The sequence below is a fragment of the Ahaetulla prasina genome, chromosome 8, assembly GCF_028640845.1.
Source record: "Ahaetulla prasina isolate Xishuangbanna chromosome 8, ASM2864084v1, whole genome shotgun sequence".
Classification (NCBI taxonomy): domain Eukaryota; kingdom Metazoa; phylum Chordata; class Lepidosauria; order Squamata; family Colubridae; genus Ahaetulla; species Ahaetulla prasina.
Window position 1 is genome coordinate 80510640 of NC_080546.1, and position 18236 is coordinate 80528875.

At 37.1% G+C, this 18236-nt stretch overlaps 1 protein-coding gene across 8 annotated transcripts in view; it reads left to right on the top strand.

Moving 5' to 3' along the window:
* The window catches only part of FRYL (FRY like transcription coactivator), a 171082-nt gene that overhangs the window by 88532 nt on the left and 64314 nt on the right, over nucleotides 1-18236 (top strand). For 7 of the 8 annotated variants that reach the window (XM_058192134.1, XM_058192135.1, XM_058192133.1 and 4 more), the window contains 12 exons: nucleotides 239-325; nucleotides 1957-2128; nucleotides 3401-3533; nucleotides 4750-4857; nucleotides 5830-6067; nucleotides 6357-6542; nucleotides 6623-6709; nucleotides 10160-10428; nucleotides 12381-12576; nucleotides 14592-14716; nucleotides 15867-15924; nucleotides 17808-17899. In XM_058192134.1, the coding sequence (XP_058048117.1) occupies nucleotides 239-325; nucleotides 1957-2128; nucleotides 3401-3533; nucleotides 4750-4857; nucleotides 5830-6067; nucleotides 6357-6542; nucleotides 6623-6709; nucleotides 10160-10428; nucleotides 12381-12576; nucleotides 14592-14716; nucleotides 15867-15924; nucleotides 17808-17899 (1751 nt within the window). Of the gene's footprint in view, nucleotides 1-238; nucleotides 326-1423; nucleotides 1511-1956; nucleotides 2129-3400; nucleotides 3534-4749; nucleotides 4858-5829; nucleotides 6068-6356; nucleotides 6543-6622; nucleotides 6710-10159; nucleotides 10429-12380; nucleotides 12577-14591; nucleotides 14717-15866; nucleotides 15925-17807; nucleotides 17900-18236 lie in introns of all 8 variants that reach the window. The other variant, XM_058192130.1, reaches the window with a different exon arrangement.

Below are 18236 nucleotides of genomic sequence, written 5' to 3' on the forward strand. Positions count from 1 at the left end.
ATCAACATATGATAGTACAAATATCTTTCAATAATTTACATTACAACTTACAATTATCATAATAAATGGCAAAAATGAGAGTAATTTGGGAAGATAATTTTTTTCTTAAATTAATAAAAATAAATAAAATTAATTAGATTTATGTCAGTTACCATGCAAGTCAAGTTTAGCATTTTTCCTAAAATGGTTTATCATATATTTATAAAAAAGTTTTATATAGTTGTGATTTATTTTCTAGGAACGTTTGGATTTTGCAATGAAAGAAATAATTTTTGATCTTCTCAGTGTGGGAAAATCCCCGAAAACTTTCACTATTAATCCAGAGGTAAAAAAGAGAAACTAAAATATTGTATGCAATTTGTTTTTAATAAGATTATAAACTCATAATTTAATGTGGGTCTCTAAGAAATACTATAGCTAATTTGACATAGTGGCTAAGACCTCAGGCTAGAAATTCTGGGACTTGAAGTCCACAAATCTTGAAGACCTCTGATTTAGCCAATAGAAACACAAGAACTGGTCTAGTTTAAAGCAGATTTTAAAAAGTCATTTAGTGCTTAATTTAAGTGAGATGCCTTGGGAGAATGATACTTTATAAAAACTTTAGCCCAAATGTGATAATTGCCTGAAATATTTCAAAATTTGCTTATTCCCCTATTTAAACCTTAATGTTCTACCAGAACTTTTAAGTCACATGTTTTTAACCTTCAGAGAAAGCTGTGATGTATATTAGATTGAAACACAAGAATCTGCCAAAACTACTCAGAGATACTGTTAAAGAACAGAAGACTTAAAGTTCAGGTTTTCATACATAACAAATACAATAACTTTCTGATTTTTGAAGTTGTTACATTCCCCCATTTAGCAGGACTTGCTTATAGGATTTTGGATTAATAATTACATCAATCTATCAGCCACTCTTGTTCTTCAGTCATTTTTGAACACACTCATTGGCACATACAGTACAAAAGATAGAAATCAGTGAAAAAATATAGTTGCCTTTTAGAAACATTTGTATCCCACTCCTGATTTCTACACTGGTAAATTTCTAATAAGCCTCTTGTAAAAAAATGTTCCAAAATTTGAAATATAAAATATGTAATGCCAACTGGTAGCTGCCTATGTAGGAGAAAAGGTTTGAGCTTCAGATAATCTTAAATTTAGGTACATATTTTTTGTGGGATCTTAATCAATATATGATAGTACAAATATCTTTCAATAATTTATATTACAACTTACAATTATCATAATAAATGGCAAAAATGAGAGTAATTTGGGAAGATAAATTTTTTTCTTAAATTAATAAAAATAAAATTAATTAGATTTATGTCAGTTACCATGCAAGTCAAGTTTAGCATTTTTCCTAAAATGGTTTATCATATATTTATAAAAAAGTTTTATATAGTTGTGATTTATTTTCTAGGAACGTTTGGATTTTGCAATGAAAGAAATAATTTTTGATCTTCTCAGTGTGGGAAAATCCCCGAAAACCTTCACTATTAATCCAGAGGTAAAAAAGAGAAACTAAAATATTGTATGCAATTTGTTTTTAATAAGATTATAAACTCATAATTTAATGTGGGTCTCTAAGAAATACTAATTTGACATAGTGGCTAAGACATCAGGCTAGAAATTCTGGGACTTGAAGTCCACAAATCTTGAAGGCCTCTGATTTAGCCAATAGAAACACAAGAACTGGTCTAGTTTAAAGCAGATTTTAAAAAGTCATTTAGTGCTTAATTTAAGTGAGATGCCTTGGGAGAATGATATTTTATAAAACAAAAGCTCCATTCTGCTAAATATGGATATGGCAGATGAAGATGGGATGGAGAGAGGCTACCTTTATTCATTTTACAACATTAACCTGGGGTATGTTGCAATCCTTGCTGGTTCCTGATAAATGTTCCTTTCTTTTTCCCTCTCTCTCTCTCTCTCTCTCTCTCTTTTTTTTTGCAGAGAATGAATATAGGTCTCAGAGTCTTCCTTGTAATTGCAGACAGTTTGCAGCAGAAGGATGGAGAGCCACCTATGCCAACTACAGGTGTTGTCCTTCCATCAGGAAATACTCTCCGTGTAAAGAAAATTTTTCTTAATAAAACTCTGACCGATGAAGAAGCAAAAGTTATAGGTGAGTAATTTATGGTTTGGGAAAGGAATAATGTGTTTATTATTAAAAATAGTGAATGACAGAAAAGTAACTTTTTTAAGCACAATCAAATTAACCACATTAATTGCTTATGATTTTGAATAGCACAGTGTTTTATAGCAATGCTAAGTACCAAAAGCATTTGCATAAGTATTTTTTAACTTTGTGAGAAATCCTGCTTTTTATCTAAGCTTAAGGAAGACTGGAGGCTCTCCCTAACATTACACTCATTCATACAGAAACTCAGAATATCAATGAAATATTGTGTTATTTTCTGACACTTGGAGTGGTTAATATTTGGGAAAGAACCCATCCAACCATCAAGGCTATCTATTATAGCTAGAAGTTACAAAGGAAAGGCAAGCTTTGGATTTGTTGAATTCAGAATTGTTGTCAGTCCTGCCCCAGTCTGATCCCCTAGGGAAGTAAAACTCTCAACTCCATTTGATTGAAGTAAAAAGTACTTTTACTAAGAGATGCTGATTGCAGTAGAGTTGGGTGGAATCTGAAGTTTACACATCTGTGTGTAGCCAATCAGACATATTTTGGGAAAGCCTGAGGTGTTTAGGCTGCTGAAATTCCACTCTGAGGGTAAACGTCCTTGCAGATCCAACACGGACTAGATTCCAAAACCCTCTGTTCTTCCTCAGTTGTCATTCCCCTCTCCCAGTTTCTCACCCTTGAGGTATACATTTTTATTGCCCATTTGTTCTATCTCCTTTCATCTCCCTTCATTGATGGCAAGACGCCAGGGAAGTGCCAAGCCAAAGGTGGTGAATCTGATAATTGTAATAATTAAAGTTATAGTAACTCATTAGGATTTTTGAAAGAATTAGGTGGGTTTACTCCTTTTTTTCCCTGACTTTGTAGCCTGCACCCAATTTTATTGCACTTGTAGTAACAAGTAGAACCCTGGATCTTCTGGCTAAATCTGGAATGCTTCAGAAGTCCAATTGCAGGACCTATTTCTCATCCTGTCCCCAATTTCAACTTTTAAACTGGGAAGGAATATAGTTCTGCTTCTTCAAGCTGGATTCAGGGATACTAATAATGTCAGAATAAATTGAATAAATATTTTAAAATGTTTAACTAATATTTGAGTAGTCATATGCCCAATTTAAATTTATGACTTTAAAAATATTTTAAAATAAAACAATGGTATTTCTTTTTAAGTAATGTATACAGGATATCACTTGTATCTAATAAGGTTCAAGAATCATTTAAGAAACAAGTGATTTGAATTTATTCTTTCAGGAATGTCGATATACTATCCTCAAGTAAGGAAAGCACTAGATAGCATACTTAGGCATCTAGACAAAGAAGTTGGAAGGCCAATGTGCATGACGAGTGTGCAGATGACCAATAAAGAACCTGAAGATATGATCACGTAAGTAGCAAATTAAGTACAACTAATTCAGTGCAGAGTTATTTTAAACTTTAAATAAAATTGGAATGATATCTTTATTAATAAAAAAGTTTATTTTTAATTTGGATTGCCAATGTTTTGCTGCTATGTTTTAACTATTTAACGTTTGGATGTTGTATTTTTTCAAGTGGGTGGCCATTATAAATTTAGTAAATAACAATATTAATAATTACAGTAGCGATTATAACATTTTCCTAGCAGAGATAATGGAGAATTACCCAGGCATATTCTAGAAACTATCTGGATTCATCTGACAACTCAATAAGTCCATTTAACTCGTACGTCAACTGCCAAGTTAGTTTAAAACTGACTCCAGAATGATCTATCAATGAAACCAGACTTCCCTAAAACTTTTGGATCTCTTTGTTCGATGATATGAACCCCCTCATACCATAGAGGATGTACAGCTTTAAAAAAAAAGTTATTGAAGCTTTAAGAAGCTGAGGCATGCAATCTCCTATCTGCCTGGAGCCTAAAGTCAGAACCTGATCCTGTGAAGAAACGTTAACCACTGGAACATCTAGTGTGTTTTGGGAGCTGCAATCCATTGAAAAACTAGCAATGAGGTAGCAAGAAGATACGTTTACCTGTGTGGTGCTCAGTCTTCCTGGGCAGGTGTGGGCATCTTTGCCTTGGCTTTGATTGGGTTCTCCTCCAGAATGGTTCTTAGGCCATATAGAAAACAAAAAGAAGAAAGGAGAATAAAATTGAATCTGAGGGAAAATTATATTCACATCTTTTGCCTATTCTTTTGTTGCTATAATACAGAAGAAATTCCTATTTTCTAAGTAACATCTCACTTTTGGAATGTCAGTTTATGTACATAGTTAGCATGCTAACTCTTATGAGATATGGTGAGTACAAGAGCTGTTTTTGACAATCGGCAGAAATCTGTAATCATTCCATAAACTTTCAGTTGACCTAATAAAAACATTGCTTCATTTTGTTTTGTTTTCTGTGGTCATCATGGTTTTTATTTTTACTGTTTAGTGTAATAAGCCATTGTTTCCATCAGGGCTTAATCATTATAAATATATATAAGGGTTTATCTGTTGCTGTAGATCTATTAAAATATATAATTTAATAGTTGTAATTAAAATAAAATTCTTAAGTTGGTGTGGATATACAATCAATCTAGTCACTGTGAAATAAGCTCATGTAATATTCTCATTCACAGGGGTGAGAGAAAACCAAAAATTGATTTGTTTAGAACTTGTATTGCTGCTATCCCAAGACTGATTCCAGATGGAATGAGCAGAAATGACCTTATTGAACTGCTTGCAAGGTAGGACTAGCCAAGCTTTTACTGGAGTAAACAATGGTCTTCAGTAAGTTCCCTAGAGAACCCATTGTATCCTCAGACATCTCTGTTTTATCTCTTTGTCAAACTTTAAGATAAAATTATTGTAATTTTTAAAAATGAGAGTCTGGAATATTTCATTATCATCATTAGCTCCAAGAGTTCCTTTTATCCCCCAGATTGTCATTAGAAAATAAAATAGTCTTGGAAAATCAAAATTATGAATAGTTGGAGATTCCTCAGATATTTACAAAAGATCAATTTTTGAAATTATGCAACTACCGGTATTCTGAAAAATACCTTACAATCTAAAATATACATTCTAAGATGAAAACAAAATATTCTCATTTGCCGCTTAAAATGTAAAAGGTTAGCAGAGGGTATTTCACAATCAAGGCTTATCTACAAATATTGACTACTCATTGAAGTTAATCTAAATGTTGGGTTCAGGTAGATCTCAATTAGTGAGCAGGTTCATACAGGAGAACCTAACTCTTCATTTATATGGGTCTGCTCTATGTAGAGTTTTACAGATTCAAATTGTACCTTAGAAATTGAATTGGATTTAAACAAGTCACAGTTTCATCTATTGTCTGGCAAAGATGTGGCTCAGAGCTGGTAGGCTGCTGATCTGGGATGGCTGCAGAAAAATCAATAGTACCTGTGCTAATGATATACAAAGTGTATTTAATTCTAAAGTAATAAGGATGAATAAAACCTAACTGAAAATTAATAGTGAAATGACAGGAGTTCATTCCAGGGAGTAGAAAAACTTGGGAAAAGAGTGATTTTACACTTCACTTCTGGTTTCAGAAGTAATTTAATCACAATTAAATCATCTGCAGTTTTCCAGTGTGTTGTCCACCATTGCCTTTCATCTTCTTCAGATTTAACTTGTTTTTATAATAGATATGCTAATTCTTCAATGGTTTCTAAAAAATAAAAAATTGTCAACAGGCTGACCATTCACATGGACGAAGAACTGCGTGCACTGGCTTTCAATACTTTGCAAGCATTAATGCTGGATTTTCCAGATTGGCGGGAAGATGTTTTGTCAGGATTTGTTTATTTTATTGTCCGTGAAGTCACTGATTTGCATCCTACTCTCCTGGACAATGCAGTTAAGATGTTGGTGCAGCTGATCAGTCAGTGGAAGCAAGCAGTCCAAATACAAAACAAGAACCAAGAAACTCAGGTAAAATTATACTGTATGAATTTCTGTGTTTTAATTGAGTAATGAAGTCCCACGAATGTGGGCATTAGGTTAGATATGTGAATATATGGATGATTGAGCTGTGCAATTGTTGGTCGTATTCTTGTAAGTGCCTGACCCTTATCACATTGGACAACAAGATGTAAATGTTGTCCCATTTGTTTGTCCCATTGTGGCCTATGTATTCGGAAAGCATAAATGAATAGAAAGCATAAATAAACGAATGAATAGATCCCATTGATTTTAGTCATTTCTATTTTTCCCCTTTTAGCGTGGCGTAGCCAATGGAACTGCTCCTACCCTTTCCCTGGAAAGGACCCCTTATTCTAGTGTGTTCCATGTGGTTGAAGGCTTTGCGTTGGTTATCCTCTGTAGCACAAGATCTGCCACTAGAAGACTAGCTGTCAGTTGTCTTAAGGAAATAAGAGCTCTCTTCACCGTTTTAGACATGACTAAGGTAAGCAAATCGTTACGTGTGTCTGTGTTTATCTTAATGTTGCCTTGACTTTGTCATGTATCAGATATTTGTGTTCTTAGGGTGATGATGAGTTGGCCATAGATGTAATGGACAGATTGAGTTCATCAATTCTGGAAAGTTTCATACATCTCACTGGTGCTGACCAGGTAAGATTCACACTTTAGAAATTGTGAAGAATAACCAATGCTTAATAATTGGTTAATTTTTTGCGTTACTTAATACATATAATGCGCATTAGAATGTACGGGTAGTCCTCGACTTACAACTGTTCATTTAGTGACTATTCGAAGTTACAATGGCCCTGAAAGAAGTGGCTTATGACCGGGTTTCACACTTGCAACCATTGCCACATCCCCAGGGTTATGGTGATCAAAATTCAGCCATCTGGCAACTGGCTTGTATTTATGAGAGCTGCACTGTCTTGGAGTCATGTGATCACCATTTGTAACCATCCCAGATGGCTTCTGACAAGCAAAGTCAATGGGGAAAGCAGATTTGCTTAATGAATCACATAACAACTGCACTGATTGACCTAACAGCTGTGGCAAAAAAGGTAATCTTTCTTAACAACTGTCTTTTTTTTTAAATTTATTTACATTTATATCCCGCCCTTCTCCGGAGACTCAGGGCGGCTTACAGTGTGTAAGGCAATAGTCTCATTCTATTTGTATATTTACAAAGTCAACTTATTGCCCCCCCCCCCAACAATCTGGGTCCTCATTTTACCTACCTTATAAAGGATGGAAGGCTGAGTCAACCTTGGGCCGGGCTTGAACCTGCAGTAATTGCAGGCTGCTGTGTTCTAATAACAGGCTTCTAACAGCCTGAGCTATTACGGCCCTTCATGTCTTGCTTAGCAACAGAAATGTTGGGCTCAATTGTGGTCGTAAGTTCAGAACTACTAGTATAGCAAGTCCTGTACAGGTAGTCCTCGACTTACGACCTGAAGCCTAAATTTTCTGTTGTTCAGAGAGACTAAGTGAGTTTTGCTCCACTGTACAACCTTTCGTGATTCAGTTGTTAAGTGAATCAGTGCAGCTAATAAGTTAATAACCCAGTTCTTAAGTGAATTTGGCTTCCCCATTGACTTTGCTTGTCAGAAGGTCGCAAAAGGGGATCACATGACCTTGGGACCCAGCAACAGTCATAAATATGAACCAGTTGCCAAGCTCCTGAATTTTGATCACATGATCATGGGAATGTGTCAAAGGTCGTAACTGTGAAAAACAGTCATAAGTCAATTTTTTTAGTGCCATTGTAACTTTGAACAGTCACCAAATGAACTGTTGTAAGTCGAGGACTACCTGTACATACTGAAATAAATATTGAACACTACTTCTTAAATCTCAAAAAACCTATAAGCCTAAGCTAAATGTTTTAAGTCTAATTGCCATATTTACCCTTTCACGTGATTACATGAATGGAGAGTTGATGTTCATTGAGATTTGTAACCCCAAAGGTACTTTTTCAAAAAATACCTGGTCCTTGTTTTTCCTTGAAGAAGTCTTGCTTCTCATCCAAGAAACTGATGAAGCTGAAGAAGCTTCTTGGATGAGAAGCAAGACTTCAAAGGAAAAAAAAGTCCAGTTGCCTTTTGAAAAAGTACCTTTGGGACAATCATGACCTGGATGACTGAGAATCTCCATAGACATTGAGAATAGTAGATGCTGCTGACAATGACTGAATGGGTGGGAGATGCAAATAGTTGCAGACATTGCTTCAAAAATGGAAATGGCCAGGCCCGGCTTCATTCCTTTTCTCTCCTGTATTTTTTCCCCTGTTTAGTTGCCTCTTTCTCTCACCTCATCAGTTTGGTTCATCACTTTCTCTTCATTTCCCTTCTAGTGCAACTATCCCTTCCCTTTCCCCATCTCAACATGCTGTTTTTTCCTTATATTTTACTGGTTTTCTTCTGGAAGGAGGGAAGCGCCTCTTTGCTTCTGTGAGTAAGAGAGAATGATCACTATATGCACATAGGGAAATAATGTTATACCTGGTGGTTTATTTTACAGGCAATTCATACTTTTAATCCATAGCTATTAAAGTGTAGCTTCAAGCACATACTTTCATATACAAGTACAACGCTGACATATTTGCACCGGGGGGGGGGGCACTTTAAGCTTTGCTGGCAGGGGGGTTCTGGGAGTTGAAGTCCACCAGGCTTAAAGTGGCCAAGGTTGGAGACCCCTGCTGTAAAAGATGGCAATTGTAGGTTGACAAGGTGGAGAAATTTTTATCCGTATTATATATTTCTTCCTTTCTGTATTGATTGAAGGAGGATGCTGATGAAGTATCAGATTTAGGGTTGTCTTTCTGGTAGATAAAATAATCACTCTGAGTAAGGGACAGCTTACTTTGGTAAATGAAATTGGAATATTTGCTTCTCTTCAAGGCTATCCCTAGTCCTCACTTCAGACTGAAAATTCAGGTGTCTTTTGTCTATATAATAGCCGTTGCTGCTCATTTTCAAGGAATAATGCGTGAGCAGTGTGTACGCAGGCCTGCTGGTTCTCGTAAATGCAGCATGTGAGCATGCGTTTTCCTACTGCTCACACAAGTGAGGATGCGCATGCCCACTCACCGGCCATTTCCATGGCTCGTTTACAATCCCCTCATGGCCCACAGGTTGGAGACCTCTGCTGTAGACTCTAGAGAGGGTTGAACCTTTATGCTATAGTAAACTGAGAGATCATCCAAGTTCTGGAATGAGATGCCTCAAATATGCTGTTATCATCTAAACCAGGGGTGTCAGGGCCGGATCCGGCCTAGAGGGTGCTTTGATCTGGCCTGTGATGCTTCTCCCAGCAAAAACAGAGGGTTGCAGGAGGCCATTGCAGCCAAAAACAGAGCTCGGGAGCCCATTTTCGCTGGCAGAGTGCTCAGGCCTACAGGCACCCCCAACAGAAGTGACGTTGAGCTGGCCACACCCACCCCAGCCCCCCAAGGTCAACCACAACCCTGATGCGACTCTCAATGAAATCGAGTTTGACACCCCTGATCTAAACTGAAATCTGAAGATACTTTGAAAATTGCAATTTAAGTTTCAATCACACTTTAAATTAAAGCTTGTGAATGACTCATGGGAATGAGCAAGTTAAATCAAATCTAAACAAAAAATTACAATAGAAAGCCAGGCTCTGCAATTGGGATTTAACTAGTTTTGAAAGTTCAGGTTCACAATTTAGGAGTATTCCCTGATCTTTTTTTGGGCATAGATAGTAAGTAACATTTTAATAAAATGGTATTTAGTAAGTCATTGACAATCCCTGAGTTTCTATGTCACCTCTGCTAATGTTAATATGATTACTAATTACAATTAGTAAATTCTAACAAGAGGAAGCATTTGTGTTGGAGAGGGGAGCAGTATAAGAAAAAGTTTGTACATTGCTCTGTAAAGTGTGATCTGACTGAATTTACCTCAAAAGAATATTTTCATCTTTTTCCAAATATAGTCCTTCGTTTTTGTTTCTCCAAATAAGCCATTTTCATTTTGCAATGGGAATAGCCTTAGATTATGTATGCCCGTAGCTTCAGATACCATTTTTTTAAAGCATTTTCGGTGAGCTAAATGAATCTATTTTTGTTTCCATACACAGACTATGTTATTGTACTGTCCCAGTTCAATAGATTTACAAACATTAATTGACTGGAGCTCTTCTCCTATCAGCCACCAATTTGATGTCATCAGTCCATCACATATATGGATATTTGCACATGTGTCTCAGGGTCAGGACCCCTGGATTATTAGCCTTTCCAGTTTGATGAAACAGGAGAATCTGCCAAAGCACTGTCCCACTGCAGTGAGCTATGCTTGGATGTTTGCTTATACCAGGCTCCAACTGTTGTCTCCCCAGGTTGACATAAAGTAAGTCACCCTTTTAATACAATGAAGAATTTCATGTACATGGAGAAAACAGGCTGAAAAAAATAGCTTATATTTTAATTCAGTGAAAAATGTAGGTTTGGCTTTTTTTTAAAAAAAATGTGGATTTTTTTTTTTTTATTTGAATTTATATTCCGCCCTTCTCCAAAGACTCAGGGCGGCTTATAATGTGTTAAGCAATAGTCTTCATCCATTTGTATATTATATAAAAAGTCAACTTAATTGCCCCCAACAATCTGGGTCCTCATTTTACCTACCTTATAAAGGATGGAAGGCTGAGTCAACCTTAGGCCTGGTGGGACTTGAACTTGCAGTAATTGCAAGCAGCTGTGTTAATAACAGACAGACTTAGTCCGTTGAGCCACCAGAGGCCCCTTTTAATTTTGCTAGAGCAAAATTATTTTTGCAGTGCTATCAGTTCATACTTTAATATTGTTTTTATATACATAGCTGAATTTAAATTACCAACTTTATAACTGAATATAATACAGATAATCCTCATTTAGCAACCAAAATTGGGACCAGCAACTGCAAAGCAGTCACTAAGTGAAACAGCATCTGTGCTTTACCTTTGTTTTACAGATCTGTGAAAATCATAAAAATAGTTTCCATCGCTACTATAAGTGCAAGTGGGCACTAAATAACTACCTGTATTAGAATTTTCACAGGAGTCGGAGAAACTGATAAGCCACCCTTGTTGTTCCCTAGCAATAGAAACAATATTTTAGGAATACAAAGATTCTTTTAAAACCTCCTCCTAGGCCAGAGTAATTATTGTAGTAGTATATATCGGCCCGTGGTGAGTTAAGTAATCCCGTGTCCTTCATCTCGCAGTGCCTGGAGGCTGTTAGGGGCTGGACGGGGAGCAACAGGTTGAAACTAAACCCTTGCAAGACTGAGTGGCTTTGGGTTTGGGGTTCGTTAGCTCAGGGAGAATTGCCACCTTTGATCTTGGACGGGGTGGCACTATCCCAAACAGACCCTGTGCATAATCTAGGGGTTTTCTTAGACTCACGACTCCTGCTCAAAGAACAGGTGGCAGTCGTGGCCAGGAAGGCCTTTGTGCAACTACGGGTTGTGCGCCCTTTCCTGGACCAACAGTCTCTACTCACAGTCACTCATGCCCTAGTCACTTCCCGTCTTGACTATTGCAACTTGCTCTACATGGGGCTGCCCTTGAAGAGCATCCAAAGCTCCAGTTGGTGCAAAATGCAGGGGCCCACATGGTTTTGTGCAGACTTCGGTGTGCACATGTATCACACCTCTCCTGCAGGAGCTGCGTTGGTTGCCAATTTGCTTCTGGGTCCAAGCCAAGGTGCTGGTTGTCGCCTTTAAAGCCCTTCATGGCTTGGGACCAAGTTATCTGAGGGACCATCTCTTACCGGTCACATCTACTCGACCCATCAGAGCGGGGAGGCAGGGAATGTTGCGGGTCCCATCCCCGAGGGAGATACACCTGGTGGGACCCAGAAGCAGGGCCTTTTCCGTGGTGGCTCCCTCTCTCTGAAACATCATTCCCCCAGAGATTAGAATGGCCCCCACTCCAGCACTCTTCTGGAAGGTGCTAAAGACCTGGTTTTGCCTGGGTACCCAGAGCAGGATTGGAGCCCATTAAATGGCTCGTGTGATCTGCTGTTGCCCGGGCGGGGGGTGGGAAGTGGGAGGGTGATTTTGTTATATTGTACTATATTAATTTATTTGATTCTTATGTTAGTTTTTATTATTTTAAATGTGGATTTATATCCTGTAGCCTCCTTGAGTCACTATGAGTGAATAGGCGGCAATATAAATTCAATAAATAAATTCTATAAATACGTATAAACGGTCGGTTGTGATATTTTGCTTAAACATTGAGTCTCGTTTAACCTTAAATATTCAATGCGTTACAACATTTTCTCCCTCAAACTTTTGATTCTTTTTTCCCCCCTTAACAGCAGCCCTGTGAATGCCAAGAAAGTAAATACTGCCATCAGCAGTGATTCCTACATTGGGCTCTGGAGAAACTATCTGATTCTTTGTTGTAGTGCCACAATGTCTACGCCATCTTCTGCATCCACAGGTTCCGTCAGATGCTCCCCTCCAGAGACGCTGGCGTCTACTCCAGATAGTGGCTATGGCATTGATTCAAAAGTATGTCCATCCAGTGCATTAAGCAATTTATATTCCTGTTCTCCTTAAGCAGTTTGGATTTCTTTTCTCCTTGTTGAGGTGTTACAAGTGTATACTTGTTAATTGTGTTTCATTTTCTTGTTCAATTATTGGAAATAAAATTCAGAAACCCAGTGTCATTCCCTGCCGCTTTTTAAAATCAAAAGATATATTTGTCAGCCTAGGGAAAGCTTAGTGTAGGGAGAGCTACAATGTTTTAAAGCCCCACTTGTTACTTTTCTTCATAGAAATGATTGATTATATGTGGTTTCCCTGTAAAATGATGCTTAGGTTTTTTTTTCTTATTTGAAATCTCATTTTGTCACATTTATTTTAGCTTATAAAATAAAAGAATCCCTAGGGCTTTGGTTTTAAGCTCATTCCATTTGTCTGTCAGTTAAGCTGTTAGTTTTGTTAGTGAAGCTCCAAATTGTATTAGAAATGAAGGGGTTACTCTTTGTATACACAAGCTCTCATATAAGCTGGTCTTTGCAGGGGAAATAGTCAAAGCTGAATCCCATAATTTTATTTATTTTATTTATCAAATTTAGGTACTGTCCATCTCACTTACAGAGTGACTCTGGACAGTTTACAGCTAAAATACCAATAGGCATTGCAAACAGGTATTAGAGTACATTAGAATTTATCTTCCAAACCTCTCCCAGCTCCCTCCTTTTGTCTGAGGCTAGATTTTAAGTGCATGAAAACCAGGGGTGAAATCTAAAAAATTTTCCCTATCAGTTCTGTGGGCGTGGCTTAATTGGTGGGTGTGGCTCGGTGGTCAGGTGACTGAATGGGCATGGTCAATAATAATAAATAATAAAAATAATAACGTATACAAAACTTGGGAGGCACCGGTCTACCTTTTTTAAAAATAGAGGCACCGGTCTACCAATTGCCTTTTACTGAGAGGCACCGGTCTACCTTCTTTAAAAATAGAGGCACCGGTCTACTAACTGCCTAGAGCGCTGATCAGCTGTAGTGCGGCCCTTTGAAGTGCCGCGACAGTCATTTTAGGCCGTTTGCGGCAGTCATTTTAGGCCGTTTGCAGCTATATCACCACCGAGCGCTTCAGGGACAGAGAAGAGGAACAGCGAGGCATGGGCAGTGGGGGGGGGGGCAGGGTTTTTTGCTACTGGTTCTCCGAACTACCTGCCCCCATCGCTACTGGAACGCATGATCCGGTCCAAATTGGGAGCATTTCACCCCTGATGAAAACCCTGCATCAATAGGAGAGGGAGGATTGACATTCTTCCTAATGTCCAGTCATTCTGCATATGCCTTTTGCAGTTATGTGTGAGTTTAAGGCGGGGACAGCATCTATGAGGATTCCCTTCGCTTGATGGATGGGATTGAGTATGTGCCGAGGAAATCTAACTTTTTTTCTAAGACATAAATTAAAAGCAGTTTTCTGAAATATTTTTTTTTAACCGAATGAAAATGACAACCGAATTTATATGATGTCATTTTCCGCAATGGAAAAACATGAGGCAATTAGAATCAGTGCACCAATAGGAGACATATATATATGTCATCTCTTCAATGTAAAAGGTAATGAAAAGAAGTATAGCTGGATGCAAAAATAGATAAAAAAAATTGGGTTTCAGAATCCTCTCAAAAGCTGTTTGAGAAAAATATTTGAAGTTGAAGATTTTGAAAGAAGTATTTATTGAAATGTTTTATGGCGCCATGATTCCATGTACTTATTCATAAAATATGGAACAACTAACAAACTCAGCATGTTCATTTTGGCTTATATCTATAAATATATAATAATGTTTAGCTTTTGGAAAGAAAATCATTTCTTCACTGGTTATTAAGGTACCAGGAAAAACAGACAGCAAGATTTAATAAAGTGAAATAAAGCAAACATTGGAAATACTTTATAATTCTTCCTCCCTGTCTTTAATTTCTTGAGCATTATTACTGTTCATCCTAACACCAATCTGACTATGATACTAAGTAAACTTGGATTGCCTTTTTTTTTTTGGTTCCAGATAATTGGTGTACCATCCCCTTCATCCTTGTTTAAGCACATTGTTCCAATGATGCGCTCTGAGAGCATGGAAATTACAGAATCCCTTGTGCTGGGCCTTGGCAGAACAAGCCCAGGGGCTTTTAGGTAAATGTTTTAAAAGTATCTTATTTTTGTTGCTGGCTTAGAAGAAAATAAAACACAACAATTGCATCCTTTCATAAAACTAATCTTGTTTTGCCTATGTTTTGCTTAGTATGCAAATAAATACAAATAAGAAAGTGATTGGGAAAACCCTATAATTGACAAAACTTTCTGGTGTCCGAGTCATATCGCTTAGCAGTACAAGCTATCCCCTTTTGATCCCATCATATTTCTTGTTCAAAAATTATACATTGTGGGATTTCTTCCCACGTTGATAAGAAATATTGGCAATTATAAAAACAGCCAGCATATTTTTAGTATCCATTTTTCTAAAAGAGATACGTTTTCAATCCCTTTCATCATAAAAAGGAAGAAGGGTTTTCTTTTTCTGGAATTCCTGTACAGTAATTTTAACTTTCCTTCTAGTGATTTTTTTTTTTAATTTACATTTATATCCCACTCTTCTCCGAAGACTCAGGGCGGCTTACAGTGTGTAAGGCAATATTGCTAGTTGTAGCGCTTGGAGAAGAGGGAAATCAAACATTTGTCCTTTAGGGGACAGGCTCTGCTTGTGGTCCCAAATCTAGAGTAGGAAGCATCTAGTTTCCTTCATAAAGGAAGTCTGCCCAATTTATACCCCTAATGGGTTGTTCCAGGCTTTGTGTGATATATCAAGGACTGCACATCAAACTGGATGGAGCAAAGATATATCATGAGGGGTATTTGAGGAAGTGAGGCTTACGGATCTGGAAAACTAAAGGCAAGCAATGTGCGTCACAAAATCCCACCACTTTACCAGTGGATGACTTCACCCATTCTGATGGCCACTAACAAAATGCTGGAATCTTTAGTTTTTAAAGTTATTATTTAAATATTCTTCTATATATTTCTTATGAAAAATGTATACTTTGGGGAAAAATTGAGTATGTTCAGTTGTTTGCTGGCGGGGATGATAATGCCTGTTATATACTATTAGTAAATTACACAACGATACTTAAAATTATACTTTTCTATGGTTATCGTGTGTGTGTGTGTGTGTGTGTGAGAGAGAGAGAGAGCATGAGATTGATATCTAAATATTTATGCATGTAATATTTAGAAATACAACTATTGAATTTAAAGTATTACCAAACTGATCTGTAATTTTACATAGGGAATTAATAGAAGAGTTGCATCCTATAATTAAAGAAGCACTTGAAAGAAGGCCAGAGGTAATAAATATTTTTAAAACTATGTTGAATATCCAGTAATCTATGCATTTCTAATTTAAATTTAGCTTGATGGTGTTGTTTCCCTGTGTCATTTAATATATGGGGGTATATGCATAATTTTGTATTTATTTTGTCATGTTTATGTAGTATATATTGGAGATGGTGACCCTTTGAAAGCTGTATGCAACAAAATTTCATTTTAATGTATGCCGATTCAAGTGACAGTAAAGTTACTCTAAGTTCTAAATATTAAATAGAAGCTTTAAAATTCGTGGCACATCAGATTTTACACAGTGGCCTCTGAAGTAGCAGCATATTTGAAAAGCCCCTGGTTGGGGAAAGAGGACATCTAGCAGGCATCAGGAGCTGGGTGACTTTCTCTGGGGATTGCAAATTCGGAAGGACTGTGTCTAACCAGTATAGGTAGTCCTCGACTTTCAACAGTTCATTTAATGACCATTCAAACTTACAACGGCACTGAAAAAGGTGACTTATGACTGGTTTTCCCATTTATGACCTTTGAAGCAATTCCATCGATCATGTGATCAAAAATCAGGTGCTTTCAAGCAAAGTCAATAGGAAAGCCAGATTCACTTAACAGCCAGGTTACTAACTTTATCAACTGCAGTGATATACTTCACAACTGCGGCAAGGAAGGTCATAAAATGGGGCAAAACTTAAGTTAACAAATGTCTCATTTAACAACAAAAATTTTGCTCTCAATTGTGGTTGTAAGTCAAGGACTACCTGTATTTTGGTGGAAGACCTGCAGGGAATACCCAGCCTAGGTTTGGAAGCTGAAAAAACCTCCAGGAAGACAGCCCTAGCAAATCAATGCTGGTATTAATTCCAAGGAAATAGCATAAAGATGCCCATGAAGGCAAACAGCAGGAGAGCAGCTTATGACAGAGTCAGTAGCAGCGTACAGGTCTGGCTTGCCCAAGTAAAAGATAAAGGCCTCAATTTTATTGACCTAGGCATAGCTTTGATTTGGTAGGTTTTAGTTTATCACAGAAGGCTGATGGAGTTGCCCAATCTTGATTTATACATTTTCGTTTCCATCTTATGCCTTAACCATGCTCAGAATTACAGGATGGGGAATTTGCACATTTTGTGATTCGAAAGTTTCCATTAGAGCTTTTTCTTTTTTACTCTCTATGAGCCACACATAAACCCAATGTATCTTGACCAGTGAGAATTAATACTGAAGTATAAATGGTAAAAATTTCACATTTCTGTTGTCCAATAAAAGAATTGGACAATACTTTCTATGGTAAGATTAAATGTATAGTCCTAAAAGAATTTTTTTCTGCATCCAGGTGAATTGCATAGGATTTCCTTTTACTATCTATAGTATTTTAAATAAGGCCTTTATCTTGGTAACATATACATATATTAAAGTAATAATAGTCTAGCATCACATATAAATATATATGTCTACATGTCTAAAATTGTTTTGCTGATAAAGGAGAATATTTGTACTTCAGGGATGAAGAGCGATCCTTGGTCCTTTCCAAGTGTAATTGTTTTCTTGCAGGCATTTCATTACCCAAACTAGGTAACATCCTTGGTATCAATGACATTACCTAGTTTGGATAATGAAATGCCTGCAAGAAAGCAACCAAGCGCAGAGAGCACCAAAGACCCCTAATAACTGTTCTGGCAGGAAATAACACATTTATGATTTAGCTTTTAAAATTCCCATTTATTTTTTTTTGCAAAAATGCCAGATTTGTCCAATAATTATCAGTGTTCCAAAACAAAGCATCATATTGTTTATCTGTGCAAGCAGATGGAAGTTAAATGTCCAAACTCACATGTTATTGTGCTGATGTCAATTATCAATATATTTATCATGCTCTTCCCTTTAACTTCTAAAACAGAATATGAAACGACGTAGGCGGCGAGATATATTACGTGTGCAACTTGTACGAATATTTGAACTGTTGGCAGATGCTGGTGTCATTAGTCACAGGTAAGCAATCCGTTTTCATTTAGCCACACACCAGCAAAAACGTAGGTAAGTATGTTATCTAAGAATGGTCGGCAGAAAACTACTTTAAATACTGTGCTGATGTGCTGAAGAGGATCATAGGACATTATTATTTACTTGATTTATATCTCACCTTTCTTTCAGGTACTTAAAGCAGTGGGCACAGTACTCCTTCTCCCTGTTTCCTACAAATCTCCCCAACGATGTAGGTTGGACAGACACACTGATTGGCCCAGTGTCACCCAACAAGCTAAGGGTGATTTCCCTGATGTCAGCCCATTGAACCACAATGGCTTTCATTCACTTGCACATTCTCTAT